At 32.6% G+C, this 25,017-nt stretch overlaps 1 protein-coding gene across 2 annotated transcripts in view; it reads left to right on the top strand.

The window, feature by feature from the left end:
• hth (Meis homeobox homothorax) overlaps positions 1 to 25,017 on the top strand; it is a 449,971-nt gene that overhangs the window by 202,795 nt on the left and 222,159 nt on the right. Inside the window, exon 8 of one of the 2 annotated variants that reach the window (XM_088277922.1) lies at positions 23,372 to 23,380. The exons of the other annotated variant lie outside the window; for it this stretch is intronic. Coding sequence (XP_088134048.1) covers positions 23,372 to 23,380 — 9 coding nt within the window. The remainder of the gene's footprint in view (positions 1 to 23,371; positions 23,381 to 25,017) is intronic. 2 annotated transcript variants of the gene reach the window in all.

Below are 25,017 nucleotides of genomic sequence, written 5' to 3'. Positions count from 1 at the left end.
TCATTAGACACGGCGGGCGTTAAATTATCAAAGACAAAAGAAAATGGCCAAACGGCTTTGGTCAAGTTTGGTTCTTCGGCTCTTTAATTCGTGACGATAAGCACGTGTCCGAAGCGTACAAATATACACCAAGTACAAAGGATCAACCGATTTTAATTCCCGGAATCGGTGATACAACAAATCTATGAATGCGTAACATCAATGGCTGCAACAATAAACCGCAAGTTGTTAATCAATACTGTGATTATTTTGACGGAAGACGAAATACATCTTGTTGAATCATTTCTTAATTAAGTGTGAATGCAATTTCATCAGGCGCCTCCAAAGTATTTAGTCAAGATGGGTGTGATATGGCTTGGCGTACAGCGAATTATAAAACTTCACTTCACAAAAAAGCTATCTAAAATAACAAGTTTTGGTATCGTTTACGAAACTATCATTCATTATTAATCAAGATCTAAGTGTTCAATGATATTTACACCGTAAAATAAATGGCGAACTAACAATGGCGTACCTGAAATTGCAACAAAATGAAATTACTTCTTAAAGCAAAATCGTTAAAAAAAAATAGGCGTTTATCTACTTTGATTTTTTGTGATACTTTTTCAATATTTATAATAATCCTTACAAAACCTTTTATAATCGCAGGCAAGACCGAGTGTCCTAACATTTGTTACTCTTATCCTTTACCTAATAGTTCTCTTCTTATTCTTCCTCTGTTTCATTTGCATTGTATCAGTAATTTTGTTTTACTCTGAGGTCATTAACTTATGTCTTCTGTATCCCATCAAGTAAATTGCATTCCTAAATCCACGAATCTGGGGCGCAATAGTTATCAATTTGCCACTAAATAGGACTGATCACCTTGCCTTCGCGCAATCAACGATCAAGAAAACACTTTTAGATGCGATGGAGTGCTCTATTCATCATTGGGTGCAAATAAGGGTTAAAAGAATGGTAAAATATATGTATATATATATATATATATATATATATATATATATATATATATATATATATATATATAAAAATATATATATATATATATATATATATATATATATATATATATATATATATATATATATATATATATATATATATATATATATATATATATTTATATATATATATATAACGTGGTAATATTTTCCTTTTGAAAATTAAGTGTAAATAATATGTAAAGTGGGTGTATAATAATAAAATAAACAATGTGTTGCTTTGTAATTAAAGTTTATAATTAAAGTTTATTCTTAATTTATCTTTATAATAATTTTTATATCTATCTATCTATCTATCTATCTGATTCTGACCGTTAATAATATTATCGGAAGTCTTTTGTTTTATTCTGAGCGACGCATGCGGCATCTGGTGGTAGAACTGTTTTATGTAGGTACTTTTTGTAAGTACTTAATAAAATGTATAGGTAGGTACCTAGGTATTTTATTACATATATATAAATATATATATAAATATATATATATATATATATATATATGTATATATGTGTGTATATATATATATATATATATATATATATATATATATATATATATATATATATATATATATATATAATATGTTGTTAAATTATTATCCTTCTTCTTGGTTTCAACCCCACCTATTGTCTTTGTAGACTATTGGTGTCAGCTCTCTTCATCGTCAGGTTGTAGATCCTTCTCTCAAGGACATCATTATAATAAGGCCATGCCTTCGAATCATGTTTTCATTCTGCAGCATCTATGAATTCTTTCTTCCTCTAGATGTCTGTCGAGGAAGATCAATGGCGTTTGCCAGGTATACAATATGATGAGGTTCTCTGCGTCCTATGTGCTTATGTTATAAAATCAATCGCATCATAAAACAAAACACATACGGTTTTGTCATTATTACCACAGTTGTTGAGTTAAACCAAATTTTTGTTCTGTAAAATAGTACCGAATTACTATGTGGTTCAAATTTCCGTCTGTGTGCTTATCACCTTTTTCACGTATTCACTTGGTAATATTTTAGTTAACCCTCCCTTATAGGATATGCGACAGAAATACAGTAGTGCGGTGAAGTCCTATTTGTGAGTAACAGGGGTGCTCCCTGATCCGATATTATTAAGGGAAGATTGCTACGACGAAACCGAAGGGAGAAAAGTAGGATTTCTACACTTAATGACGTGTTTTTTTCCTTAGTATGCTTTGTGAAATAAAAATAACAGATTGTAGATAGATTCTTCGAGTAAAAAAATAATTATGTTAGATTTTTAAGTCATAGTTTATAAAAATAATTGGACAAAAAAGTAACACACAAGAAGAAATAGGGATGATCATAAGCTTAAATCAATTATATTTCAAGATTTATAATTGTATTCGATAAACATTGAAAATTATGTAATTATTTTATTTGTAAATTTGTTTTTAATCACCTTGGAACTGCTCTCTAGAAACTAAACTACATCTGTTAATTAAAAATTCAAATGTAGTAACATTTTGACTAAGTCAATTAAATAATCGATAATTTTGGAGTGTTACAAAGTAAATTCTAACACCATTACTGACAATATTAATATTTCATTACAGTTTTTTTAAATGATAATGTTATTTGAGAAATATATTTTAAATGTAAAATATTTAATTGCTGGGTAATATATCCAAAATTAAACAAGGTTTATTGAATTGAATTCTTCATTTATTTATGGATATGTTAATGCGTGACGCGTTTCGTCTTATTAAGACATTATCAAACACTCTTAATGTCTTAACCAACTGTCTGCAGTTACAATAAATAAGTAAAGTTATTTGAAGAAGTACAGAAATAAATATTGTATTATTTGTAAATAAAAATACAAAAGTTGTATGCATGCATTGTTTTTCAGTGCTTTTTCGCATTGTAGTAATCGCAATCTTCGTTAGACACCTCCACAAGTTTTCTTCAAATACTCGTGTAATATGAACCCTGTAGCGTTAAACTCTTAAACTCCAAAATCCCACAGCATTCATATCTCCGAAGAGAATCTCGAACCCATAACATCCCATCTCCATATAACATCGGCACGATAAGAACCAATTAAACCACGTGACGTGACGGAACAAGAAACATCAATCCTCGGAAACAAAGGAATCCGCAGAATCGAAACGGAAATAGTACAAAGCCGTACATCAATCGACGGTCTATAGAGATACGAGTGTCTGCGTACAAGGTACAAGGTAGAAGGTTCCCTCCTTAGGCCCCCTAAATCATTTAGGCCCCGGGCACAACTGCAGATCCCGAGCATAGCCATCTAACATTGGCACAGCCCCTCCGGGAGGAGGTAATCCTCAGTTAATAACAAGGAAAAGCCATGGGGATAAGGCGCCCCTGCTAGCGGCGCGGGCGGGAGACAGCCGAGGTGAGGAGGTAAAGATGATACTTAAATATTGTCTATAGGGCAAAGTGTCAAGAAGAAAGTGTAAATAACATGAAATTTGGGTCCTTGTCTTTGCCATTCTCTCCATCTAAAACCGCACGAACGCCCTTTTGCGACCCCAATGGTGCATTGGGCACTGCATCACATAAACTCAGTGTTATCTTGATCATTAACACATGAAGGAAAGAAAACAATAATAATAATTTTTGATGATTTATATAGCGCCATTTTCGTAAAAAACTACCTCAAGGGCGCTTATACAGATATGGATTGTGATATGAAAATGATAATGAGAGATAAAAAATATTAAAGAAAAATGTCTTCAATCGGCTGAGTCTGAAGGGTAGATGGTGCATAGGGCACTGCATCATATAAAAGCAGTATTATTTTGATCGTTTCTATATGAAGGATAGGGGATTGGCCCTACGCTTCAGGCACCAGTCCAGGGTAATATTGAATAAATATTAGATTGAAATATCACTTATATTTATTTGACCATCCTCCTGGAAATCGAGCCCCTAACCTTCAGCACGGTACCATTACACTACGGAGGTGGACAAGAACCAAAATACATAAACAAAACTATACATATTTTTTTCGCACAAACTATAAATCATTAATTATCATGCTAACGTTATAAATAAAGTTAAATGTGTAATTTTTTGCCTAGTCGATAATTTAATTAATTCGGATAATCAACCTTTAATCAACGGCGACCGCAATCCAAAAAGATCACGGACTTTTCAATATTTGGCAATGTTTAATCAGGTTTGCTTTCAATAAGACTGTAATAAATTAATAATTAAAATTCACACAAATAAATCTAAGGCAGCTTAAATATTATGTAAATTTTAATCTTTTTCATTTTAAAACTAACATCAGACGCTGTAATTGAAAATTATAAATCTCGCAGTATACAGGATGGACTATTGAATGGTAAATAAATCTATGCTGAATACGGGTGTGAGTGGGGCGTGGCAGTTTACTGTCAACGTTTAGAATTAATTTGCTTTGATTTAATGACTACAGCAATTGCACGCGAAATAAAGACCTAACTTTGCCATTCGTTTGCATTTTACTACGGTCACTGAAAGTGGAGATTGAACACTATTTTTTGTTTGTAATAAATAGCATGGAAAGTAATGTCTAAATTTTGATGGTAGGGGAAAGCGATAAAACAAAAGCAAGTTGATATAATTAAAAAATTAACTGTTTTTTTTTGCATTTACGATATTTTTAGTATGTTCTCATCACTATGTTTATATAAATGTGGTTTAATATGGATATCCTGGCATTACACACGTGTTTTTTGTCAGCTCCAGTCACATAGAATTTCCAATGTTTTTGATAGCATAGATTTTTATTATAATCATTACTACACAAGCATTGTGAAAAAAAACATATTTTAAATATTCGCTTTCTATTTTCTTTCTAATTCTATTTAAACAGACAAACCAAAAATTAAAAAAAAGAAAACTATGAATATGTACTTATGTACTCCTAATTATATTAATTTTTTAATAACAACATGATTATGTCTGTTTTATAAACTTTTTTTTATTAATATATTATATTGTATATTATACTTTATGAATATTGAGAATATTTTATTTTGTTCTGAATATAATTTTATTTTTCATTTGTTACAGGTAAGAAAAAAGTCCTTTACGCCTTTAATCGACGCAGCAAACCATAGAATATCGCATGGTAAGATTTACTTTTTTGAAATTTAAAAAAAAAAAAATTATTCAGCGTTGATATGTTAATAGTCCCACATACATATATTGCATGATGCTTTGTTTGATCTGGGCAACGCAAATATAGAGTACATAATATGTAAAAATATTGTAATGATTTACCGATGTCAACACAATGTGGAATATTTTTTACAATGTTATATTGTTCACATGAGTCCTACCACTATAGGGCTGCCATATTTTCCCGAGATCAAGTCGAAACATTTTAAATGAAACTGAAATTCAATATTCAAGGCCCGAATTTATTTTTGGATGGTGCCAGGAATTTTTCAGTCATGTTTAATTTCATTTCAGGACTTTCAGTTCTCCTCAAATTACGTGAGGATTTTTTTTCATATTTGAGATTTCAGCATTTAGGATATTAACATTTTTAGCGTTTTTTTTATGAATAGATGTGTGACTGTATGAAATTTAAGGTTCAGTAAGGATAATTAAACTTTTCAACCTTCAACGTCCCAAGAACACAACTCTAAAATTAAACTAAGCTTCACATACGGTGTTTGAAAATGACGCGGAATGCATCAAAACACGTGTCGCAATAATTTTTTAAGAAATAGTTGTATTTACTAAGTAAAACTTAAATTAATAATTGATTGATTTTACCACAATGTGACTGCCGAATCAATTGACGAAATAATGTTAAATATTGAGAAAGGTTCTCTTTAGATTGTTTGGACATGTTGACGAAATGGATGACGAAGGAATGGCTAAATACAAAATAGAACGAAAACGAGTAGAAAAGATTTGTCACGACCGAATCAATAAGAACCAAACCAAGAACATAAGATCTGATCTTGTCAAAAGTCTACATAAACGGAAATATGGCAAGATGTTTGGATGCAGAGAAAGCTAAGAGTGTATGCCAGGACAGAGTCTGGCGTTTCATCCTCTTTGCCCACTCTTGCAGAGAAAGGCGTAATCGTAGTAGTAGTGACGAATGGTAACCCTATGTTTCTACGATGAATGTATTATTTATAATTCGTATAATATGTCTGCTATACAAATTTATGCGTTAAAATATATGGCAGAATATTGAAAACCTTCTCTTTTATGTTACCACAATCTCATATTATGATGATATTCATTTAAATGTTGTAAGTGCAAAATATTCAAGTGTCTATACTCGGAGTAAATTTCTGGTCAGCATCGATGATAATGTACATTATTATATGGAACTCGATAAAATATACGACATCTATTTGGAACTGATGGAGTACGAATAGATAACACTTGTAATCCTTGAATTTATTTAATGGGAATGTAGTCCATTTCCATTTATCATTTGCAATATTTGAACGTGAAATTGAGGCCAACGTGAATCTATTAGATATCAGAAAATATACAAGTAATAGTTAAGTGCCCTTGAGGTAGTATTTTACGAAAATGGCGCTTTATAAAATTATAATTATTTTTATAATATACAAACACTCCTGTCCGCCTTTCGTTTAAATTTGTTTTAATTGTATAATTAAATTATGTTGATTAATTTATTATTTAACACTTCTTGCACATAATACACGATAACTCGGCTTACTATTAAGCACTTATATTGTAAATTATTTCATAGCAATAGACCCAAACAATTTGAACCAAAAACTGTTCAGTAATAGTCGTCAAGGTTTGTACCTTTCACAGACGTTTGAAACTAGTGTACATATAGTGCTTGTTTAAATAATAAATAAAGTATGATAAATTGCAGTGAGAATTGTTGTATAAATGCTATAAATTGATGATGGAAAGGAAAGAAAGGTATAAGGAGTTGTATAATCAGAGAAGGAAGAGAGACAAAGGCAGAGAGAGAGAGAATCTGTATGAGAGGATCCATGAATCTTGAAGAGACGAAGATTGTTTGCAAAGAGAGTGGTATGACGTTAGATGCTTCTGTATCAGATCTGGGAATGCGGTGGGACAGCTTTCAGTATGGCCATACATTGTATCTTAATGAATCGCAAAGTTTAATAAAAAATACTTGAAAAACATATCATTAATATAATTTTATATAAAACCCAAAACAATAATTTCTATAAAATGAGAAAATAACAATCAACGATTATTGCGAAAAGGGTTAACGGAATACGGTTTAATAACCCAGAAAACAATATCAACATCTTACACAGACATTTAATTGAGTAATAAATGGCTAATATTGGCGTATTGACTCTAACAAGGTTCGTGAAATACCACACCAATCACTTCTGATCGCCGACTAAGTAACCGATTCTCGTGTTGTCCATATCGTTATAACATAATCTATCTAGGGTAGTTGCCGTTACGTTCGCTTATAATTTTACGATCAAATAAGATAAGTTACGAACACTTTAGGAGCCCACGGAGTTTTGCGGACTGTCGACAAGAGTCCAGATACGGTGCTGATAGTGCCAACCAGTTCATAATTCAAAGCCTCCGTCATGTTTTAGACTCGGATTTACGTTTAGATGTCGTTAAAATAACCAGTTTCTTTCCCGCCGGATTGCAATAAGGAGGATCATGCAAATTCTGGCCGTTAAACGGTTTTATAAATGATGGCAGTATTCTGCGACACTCGGTAAAGGTCGCGAGCTGGCAGGAAAATGTATTTTGGCAAATCCAAAATTAACTGCATCCAGGCGGACTCCTCATAAACAAACATGTTTTTTTTACATTTACTCGAGAAATTTGATTACACTTCATCGTTTTATTCTCTAAAAGACAAATAAGTCAACCTTCCAGTACTAATCATCCAAAAATTACGTAATCCGAAGCGGAGTACCAAATGACCCCAGTTCATATTTGTATGGAAATCGTAGTACGCAGCTCACAGCGAGCGCCAACTCGCCACCATTTGAGTCATAGAAGGGAGGATCGCTCCAACGTGCGTTCAAGTGCCGACTGAGTGAGAGCGAAATGATAAACGAGAGGCCAGAAATCGGATCAAACAAAATAAGAGTCAGTAGTCTAAGTCTGTACGAGCAGGCTAGGTCAAGCAAGAAGAATACTGTTTTCTAAGCCAATGGGCCGAGTTACAGACTTAGATCTAGACTCTCCATCCACTTGCATGGTTCTGGCGTAGCTTCGTAATGGTCTTTAAGACCAGGAGTTGCTGCATTATGCAGGGGGAGCAATCGTCTGATAATAAATTAACCAACATTTATTTTGAAAGCAAGATAAACAAAAATGATTAAAACATATAAACTCTAAATTTGCCTTTGATTTCAAGTCATAAAAATATTATTAATACTATTGCTCGCGTTATGTTTTTGAAAAATCGTACATTTACAATGAACGTACTACTTATGGTTGAAGAGTAGTTGCCCCGGATCTGAAAATGAAATTTTATGTGGGGCCGGCCACCCTGTAATGTAAGAATTTTTTAAGTCAAACAAATATTTCTGAAATACATGCAGAACTTTGTTCGATGATGCTCAGTACTCAAAAGGTTAATTATTTTCCACTTTATGGTAAAATCTATCAAATTTTAATATAAGTTTTAATAGTAAATGCCGCTATTTCTTCAAATCTACTGTGACACGTGTTTCGATGCATTCCGCTTCATTTTCAAACACTGTATTTAATATGCATTTCTACTAAATACTCACTTTTTCAATCAATTAAATGTTTTTATTTGATTATTTCGCATGTATGGGATTTTCATATAAACATTTAATTTAAATGTTAAAGAAATCAGAAATATAACGGAAATTGTAAATAAAAATAAATTAAGTAATAACTCTAAGATAATATGTTGATATTCGCTAGTAACCGTGTGATGTTTGTAATTTTTTGTCCGCAATGAGATATTGCGATTTCAATTGAAGACAAAATTTAAATAAACAGCGATAATTATTCATATTATTCAGATAATCGCTTATTACTTATTCAGGCGACTAAAAGTCTTAATTAAAATGCAATAAATCGAGCTGAGGAGGCGTGTACTCGTATTCAGTACACACATTATCACGAATATTTCATAAATGCATACCAACTTGTCAAATAACAATATTTGTCAAAAGCATGACAAGCTCAAGGCTCTAAATTAGTATAACGTTTACAAAAAATACAAAAAAATACAAACTAATGATATGTGTTTTATATTGTACATAATAATTTGTATCAGCTCATTTTTAATGACATCATATAAATATCCACAACATTTTGAGTGTGTCCAAATACTTGTTCACAAATTCTGGATTATCTCCAATTACAGGAGTTATTTTCATATTAAGAAAGATAAAGAAGAATAAAAAATAAATACTGTGTAAAGTTATCACTTAAACCAGCCTATGACGGTCGTCAGCCCCGTAAATGCCCAGTACTTCCATGTTCTTCTTCATCTTTGATGAGATGTCAAAAAATAATATCATATGAATATATTTATTTCATCATATACATTGGAACTTCTATATGTATTGTTCAAATTCAAAACAAAGTGATTAAATCACTACACTATCATTAGAGACAGCTATAGTAGATTGGTGAATGTTGCACGTGTGTGTTGTAGTCACTTGACCAGCCTGCAACAGGTCCTAAGTCCAGTAATTACTCAGACCTCCATATTCTTCATCTGTGTTGAAATACCATTTTTTTTCATCAAAAGTTTCTTTGATTAACTAATAAAATGATATCTTACTTTCTACACGTGACATTATTAGAGAGCTTTCTATATAAAGGTAGATTAGTGAATGTTGCACAAGTGTAAAGTGATCACTTGATCAGCCTGCGACAGGTCATGTGTCCTATAAATACTTAGACTTCATCTATGTTGAGATGCCATTTTTTTCCTCAAAAGTTTCTTTGATTAACTAATAAAATGTTGTCTTACTTTCTACGCGTGACATTCTAAGAGAGCTTTTTGTGAATAACTCGTTCCATGATTCCCCGTGATAGCGAGTACAGGCGGGATAAACCTGCATCTCCGTACTATCTGTAACACGCTATTGCACTTAGCCGCTCCCCGAAGATAGGAACCTACTCCCTTGGAGCGACACTTTGGTGTCCATATCGAGCTCCGAATGTCATATTTTTGCATTATCATCGCAATACGCCTCGAAAAAAGATGGGCAGTGTAATTATTGATAGCTTGCTAATGGGTATTGGAAAATGTACGCTAATGTCCTAAAATGAACAAGTATCTTAAAGATAAATATGGTGATTTTTGCTTCTGTTCTTTACATTGTTTTATATTAGCATTTTACCTGGCAAAATTTGTATTTGTATTCTAGTTTTACGTTGCGGTTTTTGTGTAGTGGATGATTGAATTTTTTATTTTAAAAAGTTATTTATCATTCTTTAGTTGTCACTGCCAAAATGGTAAAAAAAATGTTTAAATTTCGCAAATATAAAAAAAAACACTAACAGTTGTGCGATCGGCTGTAATCCGTCTATACCAACAATCTTCGCCTTTTCCACACTCATGCATTTATTTTATTATTACATACACCGATTATTCCGACTCCTGACTACTTTCAAGTATTTGAAATACTTGAAAGTTAAGTCTTATTATTATTATCCCTCAGTCTTCCTCTTTTATGAATAATATTTTTTCTTATTCCACTCAATAGCAATTGATTAAAGATAATAAACATTATATAAATAAATCTAATATGACACATTTTGTCCGCCTCCGTGGTATAATGGTTACCGTGTTTAGCAACCGATCTGGAAATCCTGGGTGCGATTCCCAGGGGGGGGGGGTGAAAATAAATATTAGTAATTTAACACTCTAATATTTATTGCATATAACCCAGGACCGGTCCCTGATTCGCAGGAGTGATCACCTTGCCTTCATGCAAGTAACGATCAAGATTACACTCCGTCAAAACGATGAAGTGCCTTATGCACCATTGGGTGCGAATAAGGTTTAGAAGAAGAATATAACCATGTTTCAATGGTAAAACATTTGCGAAATTGTGAAAACTTACATTTGAGAGTTGTGTTACTGTTTTTTTTATGTATATCCTTAATGCGAAATTTCATATCCGTTCTATATGTTTTCTGGCGCCTCGCTCGTCCCTCAGTGTGACGCTTTGCCCGCCGTGACGCTCTGCCCCTCCATCCCATTGGCTCGACTCCCGTTTGTTTTTGCCCCGTCACAGCTGTAACGGCAGAAACTTGTCCATAGTCTTTTGGCTCGATTAAGTTATTGATTATTCCGTGTTTCTTTTTGTCCCGACTGACGTCGACTCTACTGGCTGTGCTTTGTGCCTCCATACATTGTACTTACGTCGATACATTCTATGTATGGGTGCATTATTAGCCTTCTATCTGCTGATGTAGAATGACCACACTTTATTGACGTTTCAATTTTATTAGAAAGCTGTACTTAAAGATGTTAAGTTTTGAAATATTAACATAGATGAAGAATAGTCGAAGTCAGTCGGGACAAAAAGAAACACAGAATAATAAAACGCAGAACATATGGAAGTCTGGGTATTTACAGGGCTTATAACCTGTCATAAGCTAGTTAAGTGATCACTTTACATACGTGCAACATTTATCATTCTACCCATGTCAAATTTGAGGATATACAAATGTAAAAGATACTAAAAAGTGGAGAAAACCATGATTTCTGAAAAAGCATTTGGACACACTCGATACGTTGTGAAGAAAAAGCTGTTAATAAATTAATTAAGTTTTGGCAGAACGTTGTTCCAGTATTTTTTTTAAGTTCCTTGATTGTCATATTTTTTATAACACGAATTTACATTTAAAAGGTTTTATTTTTAAGTATTGACAAATCAACCCAAATACATTGTTATTGGTCACCTACACGTGCATACTCAAATCTTCTTCTGTAGTTTAAATCGTAAGGATTGGTTATGAAAAAAAACCCTACATCTTTTCTCCTACTCATGTCAATCTGCAGCGCTCATCTTCAGTCTTATATAGGAGATATAACTTATGCCATTTAAACGAATAGTTTTACTGAAAAAATCACAATTGGTCAATAATTATAGTATAATTGTTACGTCTGATAATTATACGAAGTAATATCTCTATAAAGTCGATCAAAGAGCAAGCCGAGTATATCTGTGCGATGGATCTTTAATTGATAAATTAATTATAAGAATAGCGAGATAAGTGTTGAACTCAGTACCCCGTTACGTTGAGGAATCCTTGAGGCTTCAGCAATGTCACTGTACCGGATCAAGAGTGTAAGAAGGAGAGATAAGAAATAATTAATAGAAGGCTCAAGAATTTATTTCCTATTGTGGATAAGAAAATATTGTATAATACTTGCGACATACGTATAAATAAAATCTGTAATTCCATCCTCAGTACCCTGTAATATACATTGTAATATTAAGATAACAGATCAATATGAAATAAACCTTACGAAGGTGTTTAAATTCCTCATGTAATTCAATCGCATTCAATAAATTAAAAACGAAATTATTAATGCATTATTATGCTTCAGTTTCATTACAGCTAAAATAATACAATTTAAAACATTTGCGCACAAGATGTGACCAAGTCCTATGTACGATTGCATTCTCAAAATCATTATTTTGTTTCTTATTGAAATCAAAAAGTTAATTATCAATAATATCAAGTCGGTTTATACTCGTATATGTAATTTCAAAGTTAAATCCATCGCTTTTTATTTGATATAAATGGTGATGATGTAATTAAACATAAAAATTAAAGACAGTAAAATATATTTTTAGTGGTTAAGCATACTTTTACAATTAATTAACACATTATTTTTATTTCATTCATAAGTTTAAACAATAAACAATGAGTTTAAGTTCCTCTCCAAGCACAAGAGCTTTAGCTTATTTGGAGAGGAACAGCGTTACTATTATTAAAATATGATAAAGTAGAAATGTTTGGCAAACGAATTAAACTATAATATTTAAATGTAATTTTATTTAATAAATAAATAAATTAAAAAATACAAATTGATATGTAATGTACCTTAAAAACTTTTCTATATGAACATCACAAAAAGGGTGGTTAAATTCTAAAGTTTTTATTTTATTTATACATGTATATATATGAACACTCCATAATGCAAAAGCATTTTGTATGTATTAATTGTTAAATAAAACACACATTTTATGAGTGTACTAAGTTATATTTTACTGTTAAAAAACACCTTTTTTTAAAAACTTTTTTTTACAAACTGAGAAAGATTATTTAACTTAATTTACAAACGATATAACATTATTTTAAAAAGAGATTTATACCAATCATATTATTACTTCCACTAAGTGTATCTTTATTTTCAATCAGTAATAACATCAAATGGAATTAATGTTCACTATAGTTGAATGCCATCAGCTGACTGCATCTGCAGTCCGAAATTCCAAGGACTTAGCTGTTTAACGATCTGTTGGCGAAGTTAACATATTCCTCTTGCGTAATTGAAAATCATTTCAAATATTTGCATAGCACTGTTTATTTCCTCTAAAGCTATCAACACTGCAAGCAGAAACCTATCGTTCAATTAATTCTGAATAAAATAAACAGGCCATATTATTTAATCTTGAATATCCAATCAGCTTTATATATCTTGTAAAATGATTAAATTTACTTAAGCATATTTTACTTCTTATAAGAACCTGATCTGAAATCATTCCCTTCAAAAATATTATAATTTTAACTTGCTACATACATACATTAACTTCAAATTTTCTTATGTTAATTACATCAAAACAATGATACTCTATATAGGTACAAAACTGTGACAAAAAATCAACCTTATTTAAATAGCATGATCAAAGCTTTAATGAAAATATCTACTTATAAGAAGGGTATTAATTAATAAAATACCTACTTTGTTCTTTAATTTATTACAAATAGTTATTCAATATGTTTTCTCATCGTTTACAAATCTCTCGTCTTTCAATTCAATTAAAATCAGAATTAAATTATAAATTCGAAGCCTTTAAGTAATATTACTCCTCCATTATTTTTTCTGTTAAGTGTAATTTATTTATTACGTTAAGATCTTACATTAACTAAGTAATTAAAATCGTTTAAAGCATAAGATAATTTAAATGTGAAAAATTTATACCGCCCTTGAAACGATATTACGCAAAAATAAAGCTATATTATGATTTAGCCAAAAAATATTATTAAGGCGGATTAATCGATAGCCCACAACTTAATTAAGCCCAGGTAACGTTTTAAGTAATTGAATTTTTTTCTTAAAACATTTTTGTGTTTAAAAAGTTTTTTTTCGAAATAAATATATGGTTTTGAAAAGAAAAGTGTTATTAGAAGGCAAGCAGTAAAAAATATGTATAAAAATAAATTTTCAATAGATATTTAAAAAAAAAAAACTCCAAAATAAACTTACCATCACACCGCTTTACCACAGGGGTACGAAGAGAGAAAACAACGCCACACCAAAATGTCAGTATAAACATTTTTCGCCTCTTCCACATTTATGCATCTCCTCATAGATATAATAATAAATAATAAAACCCTTATCCGCACCCCAATGGTGCATAGGGCACTGCGTCATATAAACGCAGAGTTATCTTGATCGTGTACACATGAAGAAAAGGTGATCAGCCCTCCGCTTCAGGTACCAGTCCAGGGTAATATTGAATAAATATTACAGTGAAAAAATACAAACAGTACATACAACAACAGTACATACATACAACAAAATAAAAAACAGTATATACATACGGATTACTCCAAAATATATATTTTTTTAATGTCCGCAGATACACGTGTGGCTCCTCATGCAGCCGGTCGTGTTCTGAATCGTAGACATATTTGCGAGTACAACCTTAATTTATATATAAAAAAAGTAATGGTGCAATGATGAAACCTTGAGCTTTAATTTTTGATATTGGTGATTGATATACTGATTCGTGTGGATACCGGATTAATGTTAAATTTAAACACATCGTTAAATTATATATGTTTTCTCATAAGATTTGTAAATGAATCGTGGCCACCATTGGTGTATTAGAATGAGATCTCTAGGGGAAGTCATGTCTGCGATCATCAAACCACGCAGCGGGTGGCTACGCAACAAATTATTTTACGTGGCTTCTCGGTCCTGGGTTCGAATCCCGCCCACGCCACGGGCGGGGTACTGTAAAATAAACTTTATTCCATATTTAACGACGCGTTTTTTTATGTCGTTGTTTAAAACGCCGTTGGGGATAAATACACCGTGTAAATTATACAAAAAAAGCCTACTTCCATGAATGGCCCCATTTAAAAACGTTTGGTTTTAGCATTTAGGTAGGTATGTTCATATCGTATAAGGTTGATTTATATTCGGCCATTTTACTTCTTCACACATTTGAAAAGAGTATCATTTGATAGGCAATATATATTTTTTTACACATACGAGTATATTATATATTTCGGGCGTAAGGATTTTCGTTGAAAATATGAAAAAAGCGGCAAAATGATGTATAATAGATATTCCAGTGGTGAAATAAGGAAAGTGTGCAAGCCTGATATAGGCATTATCGATAAAATTAAGAAAGGTGTTCTAAGATGGTTTAGAGATGTGAATTGAATGGGTAAGGAAAGAACGGTATAATAAATGAGTCAATAGAAGCGTAGGAAAACCAAGGAAATATCGGCATGATCTAGTATTTAAAATACTGGAAACTGTTCAAAGAAGGAAAATATGCAAGGCTGAGATAAGCATTATCGACAAAATAAAGAAAGGTATTTTAAGATGTGAATCGAATGGTTGAGGAAAGAACGGAGAAATAAATATATGAGGCGAATGTATTGTAAATACAAGCGGAGGAAAACCAAGCAAATCTTGGCATGATCAGGTATTTGAAATATATACATACATACTTGATAAAGTGGTCATGTTGAGAGTAGGAATAATCAGCGGGTACGGATGAGGAGATACGTGAAGATTGTTTGCAAAGACAGATTGGTGAGGCGTTCTATTCTCTCTGCCTACTCCTTCGCAAAAAGCGGCGTAATGGTTAGTTAGCTAGTAAGTATTGATGATTATAAACTTTGATGGCGGAGGCGTAGAAATTAAATAGGAATGAAGGTAGGTACTTAATGGATTGACTGCATGGTAAATGATGTATTGAAGGATCTCTCTCCGAGACTCGATTCACCCGATACTGCGTACATCGGCATCGATGCAATCAAGAAACAATAATGATAGCGTATTGTTGGTGCAGCTTTTATATTAATCCGACCTACACATAACGAGGATACCCTTGTAGACTAGGAAGGCGACCCGCTGAGACCCGGGTAATGATGTTTGTTGATCCGACGATGTTCCGATATTATTTATATCGCCGTGAATATAAATATCATTTATTCACGGGCGCGAGGTCAGCCGTGGCTGTGAGAAAGGATCGGGTTCCAGGGCGTCAGAGGGCGCGAAGAGGTCGCCGGTGATTTATTAACGAACTCCGTACAGAGACATCGAGACGATATGATTGATGCACGATCGAGAGACTTTAGCGAACCGCCTGCACTCCGGCCAGGTGAATGCGAATTAACTTCCACGTAAACTCAATTAACTTCCAACAATGTATGTCTCCCTGATTGGTGAGAAAATAATTCGTAAGAAGACTAGTACTAATTTTCTTGCATGTTACTCACTCCAGCTTATTCTTTACACATATGGGTTGTGTCTTATGGGATTGGATTCTTCGCTCGATATTCCTAAGATCACCACCGAAATCTTTGAACCGGTAGTCCGGCACTATGTGTTTTATGATCTGCTCAGGTCTACAATCACAATCAGGGTTATTTTTTTTCCCTTACCTCCAGAGCAAGAAGTTGCAGCAACCCTGCTCCGTTCTTATTCTGTTCTGCTGTACCCATGCCCTTCGGAGCAGATCAAAACCCAGTACTGAAATTTTGGGTCCACGATTGAAGAAGTCTACTTATTACCTTGTATTGTTCGCTTCAAGCTTGGTTTATGATTTCGCCAATGCTAATTGATATCGGAACTAAATATGTCTAAGTTGACTCGTTCACAGCTTTCGAGATATCGCGAACAATCACAAGATGCTGACAAAGTAGGAATTTTTTGAACGCTAAAAATATATTTAAAATATAAAAATTATTTTTCACTTTTTTCTTTGTGTGAAGCAATTACGCGCGGCTCATGTTTATACTCGCTTTGAGACAAGCGAGTATAAATATAAACACGAATCGTCGAAGGGACTAAAGCTGAAGATGAATGTATAACTTATGTATAACTAAAGAGTGTGAAGTAGCAAATTATGAATTTATGCATGTTTTTTTGTATTTTTTTTTTATTCATTACCCATTAACATACTGACATTTTGTGTCAAGACTTCAAGGATATACTTTCTAATAAATAACTTATAGATACTAAAAGTATAACTATTAGTAGTAGTACTTTTGAACCATTTGACTCTTTGTTACTTTTAACACATACGCGCCTAGCGCGTATTCTGCATCGCAGGAAATTCTAGGCATACGCGCCTGACGCGTGCGCCTCATACGACGTGTTAATTAAAAATTTCTATCCCTTTCTCAAGTTCGCCAGATACCCTAGCAACGTTATTGCAACAGGGAAATTGTTTGCGTGGAACATGTCCAATGCACCTACAACAGGTTTCTGTAGATTTATCATAAAATATGCAAATTAATTATTATAAAGAGGACATTTGAAATGAAAGCAGATGTGGTGCAGGCTTTATATTAACCTGCACACATAACGGGAAACATATCTACTTATCTTTAAGACTCGTAAAAAAGTATTCTCATAAAATATTCATTTTCGACATTCAAATGAGGCTGACCAAAACTTCCTTGTATATATTAAATTAATTCCATTTTATTATTAACATATTTAAAATAATATATTTATATGATGCTGATAGTACAATGTGGTCAAATCCGTTTATTTGATTTGAATATATGTGCCTGCCATATGTGTATTTTTTCTATAAAACAATGCTGATTATATTTTTGACAAAAATTTAAATGGGAATTTCTTCGAATGTATTTTGATGTTAAATTATTCAATATTTGTTAGAAGTTACATAGCAAAAGTTTGTAGGATCCCCAATTTTTATGCTTGTTTTCCTTAGAATTTTAATTAAAATAGGATAAATAATATAAAATATATATTGTAGGTTTCTCAACTGAGACAAAGTATTTATTGTTGAAGTACGTATCTAGGGCTTACGAACTATAATTTGGCTGGCTTAAATGATCACTTTGTACGCTTTTGCAACATTCACCATTCTTCCCATTATTGAACATACATGTTGCATTCATTTACAAAAGATGTATAGTATACCATACATATATGCAATGTTGTTGGGTTCATTTAGTATATTAGTTGTTATTCGATAGATGTGGAATTATGGCCGTCGGTAGTACCATCAGTTGAGAATTTGTGAAGTATATAATTTTCTGCAATGGATTTGGTATATCAAACGTAGGATGATTAATCCAGTGTCTGATGGAATAAATAAAATGCCTAAAAATTATAATGCCTAAAAATTACAATTTTTCGGTTTACTTCAATCGATGTCACAGTGTCCTCAAAAGAGCACTGATCCCTAACTAGTATAAAAAATATATAAGAATATTTTCATCTTAAACTTCAGTCATTGTTATTATTTTATCTGATCCTTCTTGTTTATTCTACGGTGTATATATTCCTTAGAATTAAAGTCTATATTACCTGTATGTCTTTCAATAACTTCAGTGGTTTCTTTGATTTTTTTTAAATATGTATTTTGTAAGTTGTAAGAAACAAGAGTGAATAAATGACATGAGACATTCTTGATCTGCGGCAGCATCCATTGCACCGGTGAGACAAGTTTAGCTTAGCGCGTAGGCCGTGCCATATCTCCGATTATACTTACATGGGACAACAATCATACCTACGCGCTGCGTTGCCGAGGCGGATATAATATCGTGTATGAGGCCGCGACAACACCAGGGCATAATGAGGCGAGAGTGCATAAATGTGTTACAGATTAATATCGGCAGATAGCGAGGGACGAATGCCTCCACGACACTCCTACTCTCCTGGTCAAGGCCTTGGCGCCTGAACCCCGAGACAAGACGAGTTGTCGCCGAATTCGGCGTTTTGATAATTATATTATGTTTTATTCCGGTCATATTTTATGCAAAATAAATTAAATTCCATCATTGATACATACTTTTCAAAAATAATTTCACAAAATTTATTTCAATAATCATTGAATTCTTATTTATTTTTTTAATGACTGTAAGATGAAAGATACACACTCAATGTGAAAAACTTAATTTCTCTAGTAAAAAAATAATCCCACTCTCTTTTATATAGAGATTTTGCGTTTATTTGCAGAACTCCATTTCAATTTATATTTTAAATATTAACATCAAAGTTTACTCTAAAAATCAGTGTTTGATTTTAATATTTAATATATTAATACCACTTTTTCCTAATTATCCTACTTGCAAATCAACATTACAAGATTACAATAAACCAAATATGGGTGATCGAATTAAAAGACCCAATTAAATAACGGCTTATTCAATAGATTTCGTTACTCTTGATTTGCTTATTTATTTGATCATTCAAAATTAATCGCATCTTTTTATAGCTTCTAATATATTTGTCAATTTGACATGAAAAACTTAAGCTAGAGAGATAATATATATAAACCGAGAAAAAGTAATGAATACCAGTCCAATCGGGTAATCGAAAAAGTAACAGTTACCCATTAGTCAACCTCGACCATATTCCCTAAAAAGTAACGAATACCATCCCAATCATGCATCCGAATAACAGTTATCCATTAGTCACACCTCTAAAATAAATGATACACAAAAATTTACCATAATTTGACTCTGTTACTTTCTCAAATGCTTCAATTTAAAGATAAAACTAACTCATCGTGTGTCATTTATATATTTATGTACATATGGTATATATTTACATAGTATGGAAGTATATCCCAGAGGAAATGCAACGTGTTAACTGTGAAATGTGACAATTTTAATATAGCTTCTATTTTTTTTCCTCTGGACGGGTCGGCAACCGATTTCAAAATGCCAAAGTCAAATTACCCACACTGCCTACATAACGATGAGTTCTTTAACGTGATATGGAAATGTGGAGCGAATGGATAACGAGAGAATGACTAATAAAGTATATGTGAGCGGGAGAACAGAACGAGGAATGCTGAAAAAACTTGGCACGATCAGATCAATCAGGACCTAAAATCTGGTTGTGTCAAAAGTCTGCGTAAGTGGAGGGCATGTATGATTTGATGGATGGATGTGAAGGAAGCGAGGAGTGTATATCAGGACAGAAGAGTGTGGCGTTCCATCCTCTCTGCTTACTCCTTCGGGGAAATGGCATGATGGTAGCAGATGGCCTATATAACGCTTTGTTATTTGGTATATAAAGGCTCCATAGACATGCTCAGGTTTACGTTTAAATTGACAAATACACGTTCTTTGTAAATACAAGTAATTAAAGTTTCTTCTTTTCCGTCTTATTCCTCATTACTGAGGGTTGTGGCCCTTGTGGAAGCAATGACTTGACTCTTCTCCAGTTATCCCTTGACTGCGCTGCACGTAGCGCTCCAACCATCGATTTATTTATTAATGTTTAAATGATATAAAATCTGCATTTTCATAATGAACATCATCCTGGCTAACATGGGATTGATATTAATTCCTTGTTCCTTTCCTGTACTCACTGCTGACAACATCAGTGATACATTACCCCATTTCATCTGAACACCTTGATGATTGCAAGAAAGCTACCAGAGTGTTGCTATCTTCACCGGGTCAATTAAGATAAGATTGAAGGGCTGCCTTACGCGACATTTCTCAAACTCGGTGAATTTTTATTTGCGGTAAAGTTATAAAGTACCGAATGTGTACTCAAATGCGCTTTGATGGTCGCGGAAGATTTTTAAGACCTTGTTTCGGGTTTACTGCGCGGCCGGTTCGCGACGTTATCGGACGTACTCGTAAATGTCATCGTTAATGCTGAATGCTTTGTATAAATATATCATTGAAGGTTAATCCTTATGACAGCCATATAGTCATCTCAGTTGTCAATGACAATAATAATATGTATCTTATATATTGGCATGTAAATATATGCAATTTTATAACATTTTGAGTGTGTCCAAATACTTATTTATTTATGAACCAGTATTTGAACACACTCAAAATGTTGTAAATAAATTATCTGGTCAAATTATAAGCCAAAATAATAAAAATGTAAAAGATTTTTTCTGGCTATTCTCATGTATGTGATTATAATCCAGGATTCGGACGTCATATACTAATAAAAGAGTTTCTGCTTAGTTAATAGCTTCTTTTCATCTCACCAATAGATTCTCTAGTGAAGTTCTTGTGATTCAAGAACAATGTTTCAAAATTGGTTCATATATATAGAACTTCCAAGAATTTGAGTAGTGTGGTTGTCAAAAATGGGTGGAATTGGTGAATCTTACACGTGTGTAAAGTGATCACTTAAATCAGCCCATGACGGTCGTCAGCCTCGTTAATGCCAGACTTCCATATTCTTCTTCATCTTTGATGAGACGTCAAAAAATAATATCCAATTTTCTCGATAAATCAGTACATTTTTTTAACATCTCAGCATAGATGAAAAAGAATATGTAAGTCTGGGTATTTTTAGAACTTATGACCTATCATAGGCTGGTTAAGTGATCACTTCACACACGCGCAACATGCACCAATCTACCCATTCACAAAAAGCTCTCTTAGAAAGACACGCGTAGAAAGTAAGAGTACATTTTATTAGATGATTAAATTGTTTTTTAAATATTTGTTTTGACTATTCAATATAGTTGAAGAATATGGAAGTCTAGGCATTCACAGGGCTTGTGATTTGTCATAGGCTGGTTAAGTAATCGTTTTACACACGTCCAATATTCACCAATTCTACCTATGATTGACTACCACACTACTCAATTTTTTGGAACTCTCAGATATATTGATTAATTTTGTGACACAGTACATATTCAGACATCCATATTCTTCTTCAACTATGTTGAGATGTCAAAAATATTATTTTGAGTTCCCATAGCACTTTAAGTAATGAAAGTATTAGGGATTAATAAAATAAGAGTTGGTGTTCGTAACGCAATATTTAAAAAAAAAAGTTTAATTTATCAGAACTAACCCTGCAGATTAATTCAACACCGATTTTCAATTACTTGATTGAGATCTTCTCATTAGAATGGCAAATTACCGATTGGAGGCTAGCGCTGCCGTAAAATATTAATTTGAAAAAGCAAATAGATTATGGGATTGTTACGACCACGGTGGACCTGCGTGTCAAATCTATCAGGGAGTCAGGAATGAAAAGGGATCGTAAATTTCATTAGTGAATTAGAGTGAGAGAGGTCGTTAAAGCTAAAAAAACAGACAGGTACACGTGTTGCGGCCTGCTATTAGGACGGAATTTTTTAATTATAACATGCCGGCATTTAGGGACTCCCTGACGCATAATGACTTATCATAAAAGTATAGTTTTACATGCGTGACTAGTGCGATAATACTGGATTAGTTCTGTACATATTTGACTCAATCCGTACTCATCTGCAATATGGTAATTAGTCAGATTATAACCCAAAATTTCAAATGTCACAAGAACAAACCTTTTTATTATGTTTTTATTAAAATGAAATATTCTTACCCTCGAAAAAATCTTTCATTTTTAAATCTTGAAACTTAATAGTTTATAAAAGATTGCTCGATTGAATTTTTAATAAAAAATCAGTCTTTTTGTCCTAAAAAGGTTTACTTTACGAAGGAAATCTACTTACTAAAACCAATTATTTAAACTGAGTACGATCTCTTTATTACATTATGAGAACCATTTTTCCAGATAACGCTTTTTACAGATAAAATAAATATTCATTACACTGAAAGTTCTCTCAAATTAAATTGTGTACCCTTTCTCGAAATAGCTCCATTTTTCCGATTTCTGTGTTAGATTATCACTCATGATTAAAATGGAGGGAGGGGCTGATATTGAAATGTCAAGCGGACAAAATACTTTGACAATTTTAATGTCCCAAATCACGCGAAAATACGTACACTGCCCTGTTGTTCGGCCACGGAGTAACAGGAACTCATGAAGTAGTGAGGGTAGGAGGTAGAAAGAAAAGGTAGTAGTAGACTTACTGTCACGCCATGTGCCATAGACCACACAATTCTAATATTACTTTACATATTGTAGATTACCGAAACATAAATAGATAGATACTTTTATATTATTTTCGTTATTTTATCAAATTATTTTTGTTTGTTTCAGATGCCATGGGTAAGCTTCATTTGAATTTTCCAGAGCAAAGATTTCATCAATTACGACAATGTAACGTGAGTTTTTAAATATATTTCATCAAACTTTTTTGGTTTATGTTTGTATAAGACACTTTATCAGATTATTTAAAAATATTAGTTTTGAAAGATAGGTAGGTACTGACTGGATCTAACTGAAATTATACTTGGTCTAGGTAGGTACAATACGAAGGTGTAATTATGTACGTTAGTTTCTACACAAAATACGTACGTCTTTATGCATGAATGGTTTTCACTAACCATCATGCTGCTTCCCCGCAGGGGTAGGGAGAGAAAATAGAACGCCACACCAATCTGTCCTTGTAAGCAATCTTTGCTTCTTCTACATTCATGCAACTCTTCATGCGTACCCACCGATCATACCGACTTCTAAATTGACCACATTCAAGTATTTGGAATACTCGATTATTACAAGTTTTCCTCGGTTTTTTGCTTTGTGCTTCTATGTCATACTAAATACGCCTCATAAATTTATTTTACCAACTTTTCTTCACTCATTCGATTCACATGTCCAAACCATCTCAATTCACGAACAGTTTTAATTTTCAAAATTTGTTATAAAATCAAAAATGCACCTCCTTTAATTGCTCCAATTAAAACAGAAAATGTAAAAAAATACATTTAATTTTTCTCAAATTTTATGAGCGGTATAGTTTAAAGAAACCTTCATATTTCCAAGAGATGAGATAAAAGATATAAGAGAAGTATTCGAATACTCGAGGAATTTATTCACAATATTGCCTCTCATAATTTGGTGATTTGCCCTTGGCGAATCGATTGTCGATGGTCAAGAGAACGGCCATCATTACCATTTTATGATCAGTTTCTTTTAAGGGTCGCCACTCGGTAGCAGCTGCCTGGATAATGATCTCCTAACTGAAATGGCTGACAAAAGAACCAAATCTTCCAAGCCCGCCGTTTCTTATAACCCAATACCCTTTTTACTCTGAGAAAATAAATCACCAAATGCTATTTCTTATTTATACTGCAAAAATCGAAAGGAAAGAATGCATACTGGTGAAAATAAAATATGAAATGAGCGCAGATTATGGCATTTAATTTTTTTAAAGGAATAACCCGCAACGCCTATATTTTAGAGGCTTGTCTACAGATAGGATAGTTAGGAAAGGGATGATATATGTGAAAAATACATTACAAACACCCGGACCAATTGAAAATGAAAACTTCTTGAATTCATTTTCTTAATACGCGGGAGTCGAACCCACAATGCCAATTTCGAAGCCGAGCGTCTACCCAACTATGCCACGGATCCTAAATAAAATTTATATAAGAATTGAGTCACGTTGATTATTAAAACTCATAATAAAAGTATTTTTTTTGTATTTTAAAAGTATTTTAATGTAACACTCTTCTTACCATTCATCGTTAACCTTGTGTAATACCACATGAAATTTGTGTAAAATGCCTCTTTTAAATGATATTACGTAAATAGAATGATGAATGATAAGGAGAGTGTAATAATAAATTTGTCCATACACTTTGAACATTTAAATAATAGATTATACTTTTTGAATAGATCAATTCATCGAACGCGTGATGGTTTTGAAACGATGACATTTTTTATGTGAGAAATTTTTG

The sequence above is a fragment of the Brachycentrus maculatus genome, unplaced genomic scaffold (assembly GCF_059751285.1).
Source record: "Brachycentrus maculatus isolate JH-2025_06_01 unplaced genomic scaffold, ASM5975128v1 h1tg000050l, whole genome shotgun sequence".
NCBI classification, from domain to species: Eukaryota; Metazoa; Arthropoda; class Insecta; order Trichoptera; family Brachycentridae; genus Brachycentrus; species Brachycentrus maculatus.
Note: the sequence above shows the minus strand (reverse complement) of the source record. Positions and strands in the feature narration are given on the sequence as shown.